Below are 9,463 nucleotides of genomic sequence, written 5' to 3' on the forward strand. Positions count from 1 at the left end.
CGTGGACGGCTTCCGTCTTGATCGTTCTTCATATGGGCGAATGTAATCGTAAGGGAATCTTCATACCAAGAAATATGCCCGTACCGAATGGACTCAGAGTTCTTAGCGCGGCACATGAGATTCCAACAGGTAAGAAGAAATATATGACCGAATATATCCTGTTTTTTGGTAGACTGGAGCATCGACCTTGCCACAGCCCTATACATTGAAAAGCTGAATGGCTCTTTTCCTTCTCGAAGACTTTCGTTACTGTTCTGGGCAACTTGAACCACTGTATGATGAAGACCTTTAAAAAAACGCCGCATTTGAGAGTCAAAGTCATGGGGCCGTGAATGTTCGGTTGCTGTGTACAAGTACACAATTGCTGAGCGCACGTTGCCAAATGTAGACTTTCCTGTTACTCCACGCTGCTCCATAGATTTAAGATAACGCATACAATCTTGCGTAGATAAAGAGTCCAAACACACGGGACTTCGCAAAGGTGGTCTTGACAGCCACGAAGTAATTGTGCCTGCGTTAATAGTCTGAAACTCTCGGAATGAGCTAGTGAAAAGTGTCTGCCGTCGATCGTCGTCTGTGTTAGTATGCAGCCACTCCACAAAGCGAGCTATTGCACGGAAATACGTGTACTTGGTCTTCTCCGCTGTCGTATTCTCCAGGACTTCTTCAACGCGTGCATCAAGCTCGTCCATCGTTGCCCTTAGCTCAGTGACCTTTCAAGATCACATAAATATTTTTCAGCCAATCACAATCGTCAAATAATCTTAGTGCAATTTGCACGGCGAATTCCATCCATCTATACATGTCGATCTGGTTTGTCAGAACTAGGCCGATCCAAGTATATATGAATTTTTATGCTTTCGGGGGCTTCAGTAGGTTAGCAATTGCAACCGATGAAGCTGCCGACTATTTTTTTTTCCTAATACCAAGCAATATTTCTGTTTGGTCAAGGCGTGGTGGTGAGCAAGGCCAGCGCCTTCGTGGACGCCAGTTCGTCCAATACGTGCACAAATGCGCGCTCCATGAGGTCAGCATTGGCCTTTTGTGTTGCCTTGAAAGCCTCGAGCGTGAGCGGATCACCAATGCCGTTAGCCAGGTTGTCCACGATCGAGAACATGGCGAAGGGCACACGCATTTCATTGAGCAGCTCGGCCTCGTTGGCGCCCGTCATGCCGATGAACTCGCCGAATTGTGCGAAGAAGCGCACCTCTGACTTGGTCTCGAAGCGCGGGCCTGCCGTTTGCACGTAGACGCCCCCGTCGTACGGATCAAAATCGCCACCTGCGAGAGCCTGCACCAGCGCGGTCTTGAGCTTCTCGTGGAGCTCAGGAACCACGTGTGCGTCGTAGTCGTGGGACACATGCATGATGTCAAATGGGCTGAAAAGGCCTCAGGCACCACGAAGCGGCCCACGCCGACCTTGGGCGTCATGGATCCGACCGAATAGATACCCACTACAGCTTCGCAGCCCAGAGACTTGAGCGCCAACGCGATGGCGCGGAAGTTGATCTTACGAGGCTGCCGATACTTGCCGTCTGGGTCCGCGTGGTGGCGCTGCACAAACACGAGCTGGAGTGCCGGTGTAGTATCATCCTGCGAGCGTGATGGCCACGTGCCGATGTGGCATACAACAGCGCCGAACTCCGTCTCCACGACCTGTTCGACGAGATTCGAAGAGAAACTCTTGGCGTGAAAGAGACTGGAGCCACCGATCACTCCCAATACGTGTGTGCGCGGGATCATGTTGTGAGATTACAAGTCGTGGAGCCTTGCAGTGCTGCTGCGGAGTCAGGTTTGCAAGTGATAAGCTTGCTCGAAGGATGGTGCATGTACGGGTGTATGGCGTGAATTGCTTGGATGCACACACTAACACCACAAAACTGAAGCAGAGTGATGGTAGAAGTGCCACCGATCATGTAAAAAACTGCAGCGCTAGCCAATAGAAAGCGAAAATTGCATCAGACGTAATCAAGTGCTAACCGACATTTTGATACGTCCCAAATAATGATGCAGCGCGGAACGAAGCAACCACTGGCTGCTGCCGACGACGTACAAAGCGATGAATGAGAATGCCTAGTTGCTATCACTTGTTTAGTCGCTTTACGTCTCAAATTCTTCTTCAAACTGATCAGAGGCGTAACTCATGACAGTACCAGGTCGCGACTCCGGCACTGCAACATCCTCCGACTGTTCTTCTACTTCGGCTGCATGTGCAGGCTCCTCGCTGTCAACTTGCAGCTCGTCACCCTCGGGCACGGTCTCAACCATCTTCTTCTCGGCTCTCACGCGATCAACCTTTCGGCGAGCTTGTTTCTGCCGCGCAGCGCATTGAATCCGCAACGCTGACTCCTCCACCTGCTCCTTCTGAGCTCGTACGCGGTTCGTCTTCCCACGAGCTAGCTGCTGTCGAGCTGCACACTGGATCTTCAACACCGAGGCCTCTAAAGCACCAAATTCTTCATCTACTTCGGGTTCCGACGACTGTACTCCCTCTGCTATCGGTTCGTCGACGATCTCGGGTCGATCCTCTTGGCCGTGATCGCTCACCGAGTCCTGTAGCAACAAATCCAGCGCACTCGCTTGGTTTCCCATGTCCTCGCTAAACTGCGGTGGAGTCCGTGGAGCAGGCGTACCGATATCAGCTCCCATCATCTTGTCGAGCTGCCGAAGCATGACGTCGCACAAAGTGCGATACTGTCCAGTCTGGAACGCCACCAACGCGTCCTCGCCAAAGTCCTGGCGCAAATCCTCAGTGTCCACCGACATCTGCGACTCAACGGAGCTCATGGGCTCGTAGATCTTGATCATCAGACGACGTTCGTCGGTCTCTTCGGTTGATTCCATCTCTGCTACTTGTTGTGATCGCTCCTGAAGGAAAAAAGACACAAAGTAGACTACGCCACGGTATGTCCACGGACTGGTGCGCAGTAGGGCATTGCTTGGACCACTACTGTACAAGCTGCACACAGTAAATTTGCTCTTGCTTGCAGGTCTCTCGCTCCGTCGTGACAATGGACGAGAACTGGGGGGCGGTGTCGTCATCTTCACGGGCCTGTTTTCGTTAATGAAGAGGACTTCGGCGCTTCCGATGCTCACACGCTTGCCACTCTTTGAGCGAGACAGAGGCGGTAACTGTGATTCGTTCTCCTCTCTAGACTCCCACACGGTAGAGCTGCTTTTGGATGACGGGCTTGAGGCAGAGTCAACTTCCAGTTCAGAGAGCAGCTCAAGCCTATCTTCGTCTCCTACAGCGTCTAATCCATCACTCGTGTGCAATCCCAGACGCTCGTAGTCTTGCTGCTGAGCTGCACGCAACACGGAGAATACCCAAGCACACATGCTACTGGCAGCACAGGAGAATTGCGCGAGAAACTTGGGCTGGAAGTGATCGTTCTGTAGGAATGGCACAAGTGCCTTCCATTTAAAAGCCGGTACTCCGGCCACTTCAAAGCCTTGTACTCGCTGAATTAAACTCCTGCCACGTCGAAGCATCTTCTGGCAAGATGGCCAAGACAAATCTTTGGGAAGTTGGTCGGCTGGGCTGAGAAGGATGAGGACACTTGCGGCAACTAGCGTCACCATGTGATGAGGCGGTGCTTCGAGTGCCCCAAGTGCCTCAAAATCCGCGGGATTAGCTGAGAAATCTTCTCCACTCCAACGAGTTCGGAGGATCACGCTGCGGTTGTTATCACCACGACCGTAATCTTCCTCTTCGCCTTCACTTTGGCGGGTATTCCCCATAAGTTCTCGCAGTGTTTTTGGCGGAGACTGAGGTAGCGAAGGCAGAACTCCTTTCCTCTTCATCATTTTCGACGAGTCTTGGACGTATGTTGGACCTGATAACGATTCCAAAGGCATGGACAACACTTCAAGCTGCTTCTCGGCCCGTTGTTGCCACGATTGCTTGTGGTGTGGAAGCGATGGTGTCGGCGAGTGGCCACCATTACCGTTGCGAACTGGAGAAGGTGCGGGTAAATCCTGGAGGTTGGACAGACACCACACTAAATAGCTCTCAGCATCTGCTACCCGCTGAACGGGGTCTTCCTTGCTACTAAACAGCCGTAAGCTTCGCCAAGACTTCTCGCGTAGCCCCTGGAAGTTACGTTCGGGGATCGGTGCAGGCATCATGAAGGGATTCTGTTTCATTGTTGATGGGTTTACGCCCAGCACTGTGCCCAGGCTCTTGATGGTACTCAAAAAGTTCAAATCCGACAACATCTTGACGCAATAATTGTGATTCTCGAACCGAAACGGGACAAGAGGAACCATCGGAGCCAGCCGCACACGAAGCTCATGCCAGCGTAGAATACTTTCCACCACAAGCACGCCAACGTCACGTAATTGCAGCAGGATATGAAGCACCTCCGTTCCCTTGGATACATCGAACACCGGTTCTTTAGGAGGCACGTGTGGTTGCAACAGTGAATGCGGCGGGGTCGCTGCCTTGATCAAGTCGTGCAGCTTAACCAGCAAACCTTCTCGTAACATGGTGTTCTTCAACAGCGTCCGTTCTTCTTCTGTCTGTGCTGAGCCAACTTCAGCAATTCCGCGAGTACTGGCGGTTGTTGTCGTGTTGGAGAAACTGGTGGATCGAGGAAAATATCCTCCTTTCGATAGGGTCTTCGTCGGAGACTTGCAAGCTCCAACTCCGGTACTTACGTCGGTAGAATTCAACAGCTCTTGCCTCTGCATATAGTCTTCAGTGTATGCCAATGTTTGCTTGAAATCTTTGCTGTTTGCTTGAAGCGAATACTCAGCTGGGGAGGACGTATTCCATCCCATTTCACGCCATTTGTGTGCGTTTGAGAGCCTGAAAGCCCAATTGTCACTCTGTTGACGAGTGGCTTTCTGTTGTCGACTTTCCGGAATATTGTGAAGCGCAGTTACTTGACTAGGATATGACCCGGGGCCATTTGGGATGAGCGCCTGGCGCACAACCGTGGATGGAGCGTAAAGTGGATAATCCGGGATCTTGTTCCTCTTTCCACCTCGTTTTCGAGGCAATTCCATCTGTATCCTGGACGGAGTGCTACGAGGAGATTCACGCAGTAGCAATTCTTCCAAGAAAGCGTCGTACTGCATTCACTGAGTTTCGTCAGTAGATAAATAGGGTGTTCACCAGCCCACCCGAGCCACCAGCGCGACAGCAACACTGCAAACTGCACTTTTACACGCACGTCGACTTGCACGCCCCGCTTCCTTCCAAGAGGTTAACCAATGCTGCCGAGAAACAGTCCTCGTAAGAATAGCAGCAAGTAAGCACAACAGCACCTATCTATAGGCAGCGAATGTAGTATCACCACGCATTTCTGTCTCGTTCTCCACGCACGCATTGGCGCCTTTCATTCAAAGGTTGATTTAAATATGGCGAGCGCACTTTTCTGGGCCTTCTTCATGCGCCCATAAAGCGAGATCGATCCTTTTCTCCCGCGATGAGCTCCCTCTGCTTCCCCAGTGAAGCTATTTCGCACTGGACCTTCTAGTAAACCTGGCGCAGTGTTCGAAAATCCTTCACCGCTACGTTCGCCGTACGTGTGTTTTACACACTGCACTCGAACCATTGCGGACTGCGGGGAATTCATGCCTTTGCACCATTTCCGAACAATCTGCGCTCGAATGCACGAGTGTTCCTTTTCGTCGATCTTCCCGCGGAGAAATAAATCCGCCAGATCTTCCAGCTGGTCTTCCATCTTCTCTAAATCCTCGCTGAAGCTGTGGTGAGCTTGCAGGACGTCGACACGCTGGTACCGCTTATGGCTTTCCTTGTCGTCTCCTGCACCTGCTGTGGTTGTTTTGCTGCCTCCACTGCTACGCAGAGGGTTGCTAATATATGACGACAACCCGGATATCCGGTTGTTGCCGTTTGACTTGCCCGACATGATGCTTGATGCTGACAGCGTAGATAAACGCTCCGTTTTTGAAGGCGACGGCGGTGCACTGGCCACTTTTCGCTGTTTGGCTTTTGCTTCTTCCAGTTGCTGTCGCATCTCAATTTTCTTGGCTTCAAATGCAGCAAACCGCTCCATCACTTCGTCCTTGTGGACCAACCGGAACTCCTCAACAATGTCAGGTTCCAGTTGATCCGTGATAATCAGACAGAAGTGAAGGAATTTGTCCATCTCGACCGTCGTCTTGGTCATCTCACGCGCAAAATACTCGTTGATCGCCAACAGCACCTCTCCAGCGTCCTTGGCATCCAACAGGGTTTCGCGCAGAGTAAAGAAAATCGAGATTCCCACCCCAAGAAGTACGCGAGATGCACGCTGTTTCTCTTTGGCGCGGGCCAGTAGCATGTCAATCACTTTGAGGCCACAAAAACTCGGAAGTGACGTGAGAAAGCACGTCACAAGCCACTTGGTGCACAGGATCTCCATGTTCAGCCCCAGCTCGTTGAGATGGGAATGCAACTCAGTGTCATTTTGGCGTAATAGCGTGTTCATGACCGCGCAGTCGGTGTGCAGTCCAATCATCGAGTCCACGTGGTAGGCGGGAAGGAGCACTTCAATCAGCAAAATGAGCGCTCGAAGCGCCTGGTCCTCGTCCAAGTACTGCAGTAGAACCACCAAGATCTCATTCATGCCCTGGCAATATCCAACGCGGCGATTGCGATTAGCAAACGCTGTGAGCACCCGACGCATCGGAATTACTTGGTCGTTGCGCAGATTTCGTGTCCGCGTGATGTCATTCTCAATTGACTTGGCGATTTCACGGTCTAAAAGTGCTTCTTCATCGTCATTTTTCACCGCTGCGAGATTTCGAGGCAAATCTGGAGGCGCTGGGAGCTGGTTAATTAAAATTGGCCAGATCCACGACCGATGGGCATCTGGGACACCACTCATACTATGTCGAACAACAGATTTCGGGGTGCCTGACACTCGTAGACGCTCCCATAATGCGTCTTCGTCTTCTGGATCACCATCACCAGCTTGACTAACATCGTCGCCCTCTTTCGTTGACGACGTAGTACTGAGAATCGAGTTCGATAAGGACAAACTGCGAGATGAAAGCGAATTAAGCGCTCCGTCGGCTCCTCGCAATGAAAAGCTGCGCATCGATGACGATGTCCGTGACCGCGATCGTCGACGATTAATCTTGCTGATTCCTTGGTACACTCTGGCCAACATTTCCTTCTCCGACGGCGTCGTAACGATCTCAAGTCCTGCTTCTCCATTGTCGCTCCGACTCTCCTCGTCGCTACTAGATGAAGAGCTCTCTTGTTCTCGACTGCGTGTTCTACTGTTGCGGCCACAACGGTTCTTCTCGCTGGAGTCGCTATTACTTACCCTGCTGCTATTCCTTTTCCTTGCTTGGCCCAAAGAAGCATCCGAGTTATCGACCATGTGCTTTCTCCACTGGATGAGTAACTTGATACTGTGAATTCTGCCCTTACGCGGATGATCCTGTTGTTCTGAGGATCCCTGCTTCTCCAGTTTGAGTTTCTTGCTGCTTTTCTTTGTCTGAATTCTCCGCTGTAAGGTCTTCCGCTGCTCTTCTTCCTCTGCTAACTGTGCTCTATACTTTTGGCGCATTGCTGCGAGTTGCTCGTCATTAATTTGCTCATGCATAAAATTAATAAGGTCCAGGAACGACTCCGCCACCGAGTATTCGTTCAGCGTCGTCCAGCAAAATTCGTTAATAACGTCGAGCACCACGTTCACATCCTGAATCTCCACCAACGTCGAGCTCAGATACAATAACACCGACAATGACGTCGAGAAAACGATCTTGGAGCCCAATTGCCGACTGCAAATGTCCACAAACATGATGTCGTACAGGCGGCACACGACTTCAAACGGCATGGATTCGGCAAAGAAGGAGAAGAACCACTTGGTGCACAGCAGTTGGATGGACACGCCCAGCAGAGCAAAGTGATCACTAAGAGCAGGGTCATGCACACGTAGAAGTTCCTGCAGCACTAGACAGTCCGTATGGAAATCCACGACGGACTCGTCAAAGTATTTGGGCAGTAGCATCTCCAGTAGCATGCGAAAGCCCCAGAAGGCGTCCTCCTCTACGAGAAACGTGCTGAGCACGACACAAGACTCGACCATCCCGTGGCAATAGTAGAAGGCGTCCTTGGACTTGGCATAGGCCAGCAAAATGCGCCGAATCTTGCGTTCCTGGAAGGGATTGAGGTGATGGAACCTCTCCATAGCCTCCTCCTGTGCCTGCTCCAGCGAACTGCTGGAGTCTGTCTCCTGTATATCCTCTGTTATACCGCGTATTAATTGGCTGTAGGAAGCGCCGCTCTCTGTCTCTTGTCGCTGCAGTTTCATGCTCTGGTCATGCAGTAGAATGGGCCAGACCCACTCGCGGTGCTCCCGTGGCACACCGTGCACCCGGATAGCGTCCCATACGGCGCGACTGTTGGCTAGCGAGTGATGCTCGCGCCCGGACTGACCAATGTCCTGCGCTAGGCGCCGTGCCTCCTCCCGCAGCTGACTCCACGCGACCTCCATGGGCTGCGAGGAAGAAGCTTACTTGGGCTTGTTTGGCTAGGTAGAAAACGCTCTTTGCGCCAGTTTGCGGAACAGCAATACAAATACAAACCTAACGCGATATGTATCGGTTACAATCAGTATTTAACAATGGATACAGTCGCCAGAATCAGAAAAAGATTTGACAGCATGACCTGTGATTCCAGATTTCTGACGTATTTATAACCCTATCGCGAACAGAGCTTATTGACTTTGGCTACTATGGTATACAAAGTTAGCACGTTAATAAATGAAGGGGGGCATTTTGACCCCTTTCATAAAACACGGTACTCGCCTGGAGGAAGCCTTTCTGCACAGATGGTATTTGGGAGGGATAGGGCACTCAAGTGGGGCATTTTGACCCCTTTCATAGACCACGGTACTCTCTTCAATATTTTCGAGCATTTTCTTCATTGGCTAAAATTTTTGCTTCTGTGAGCAAAATCGACGGTGAGTTTTTTCATTGGTCAAGCCGTCGATCAGTTGTTCACGTAATGCACAAATGCACAGAGACAGATGCAGGTGGATCCATGATAAATTACGAGTCCGGCTCCATTTCTTACGGTGCCATCTTCAACAGGCATAGGCGGGGGCTTCCGGCCACTCCACAACGCGAGTCAAGGGCTAATCTACTAGCTCAGTCAGCATTGGTTTACATAACGCTTGTATCATAGCCTGCTTACCGCATCACCATGTTCGCTGTTAGCTGTAGAGTATATAACAGTTCAATACTCGACAGCAAGCGCCAGCTAGAGGTTTGTCTCAATAGTAAGTCATGTGGTAAATCACTTGATTTCATTAATGAAATGTTGTCTTTTCTAATAAAGTGGAGTTTTACTTCGTTATTCTATCGAATTTGATGGTGCCATACGTTATGCATACATCGACGGACGCAATGCTTCTCACTTTCAGAAACCACGTGGAAGCCGGACGGGACTTGCGATGGCTACCCCTGAAGAAGAAACCGAGCCAAGGATAGAAGAAGC

The 9,463-nt window shown here is 51.0% G+C and overlaps 3 protein-coding genes across 3 annotated transcripts; all 3 read right to left on the reverse strand.

The window, feature by feature from the left end:
* Nucleotides 1–791: 791 nt before the first annotated feature.
* On the reverse strand, nt 792–1,911 carry PPTG_17970 (hypothetical protein). The gene has a single exon (XM_008915943.1). The coding sequence runs from the start codon at nt 1,741–1,743 to the stop codon at nt 1,168–1,170; it is 576 nt and encodes a 191-aa protein (XP_008914191.1). The 5' UTR covers nt 1,744–1,911; the 3' UTR covers nt 792–1,167.
* Nucleotides 1,912–2,100: 189 nt separating this feature from the next.
* PPTG_17971 (hypothetical protein) lies at nt 2,101–5,082 on the reverse strand (the record flags this gene model as incomplete). Its single annotated transcript, XM_008915944.1, has 1 exon — nt 2,101–5,082. One exon carries the CDS (start codon nt 5,080–5,082, stop codon nt 2,101–2,103), a length of 2,982 nt encoding a protein of 993 aa, XP_008914192.1.
* A 260-nt stretch (nt 5,083–5,342) lies between these two features.
* Nucleotides 5,343–8,459, reverse strand: PPTG_17972 (hypothetical protein; the record flags this gene model as incomplete). The annotated part of the gene is made up of 1 exon (XM_008915945.1): nt 5,343–8,459. One exon carries the CDS (start codon nt 8,457–8,459, stop codon nt 5,343–5,345), a length of 3,117 nt encoding a protein of 1,038 aa, XP_008914193.1.
* Between the last annotated feature and the right edge of the window lie 1,004 nt (nt 8,460–9,463).

Source organism: Phytophthora parasitica (genome assembly GCF_000247585.1).
Source record: "Phytophthora parasitica INRA-310 unplaced genomic scaffold supercont2.77, whole genome shotgun sequence".
In the NCBI taxonomy this organism is placed as follows: domain Eukaryota; phylum Oomycota; class Peronosporomycetes; order Peronosporales; family Peronosporaceae; genus Phytophthora; species Phytophthora nicotianae.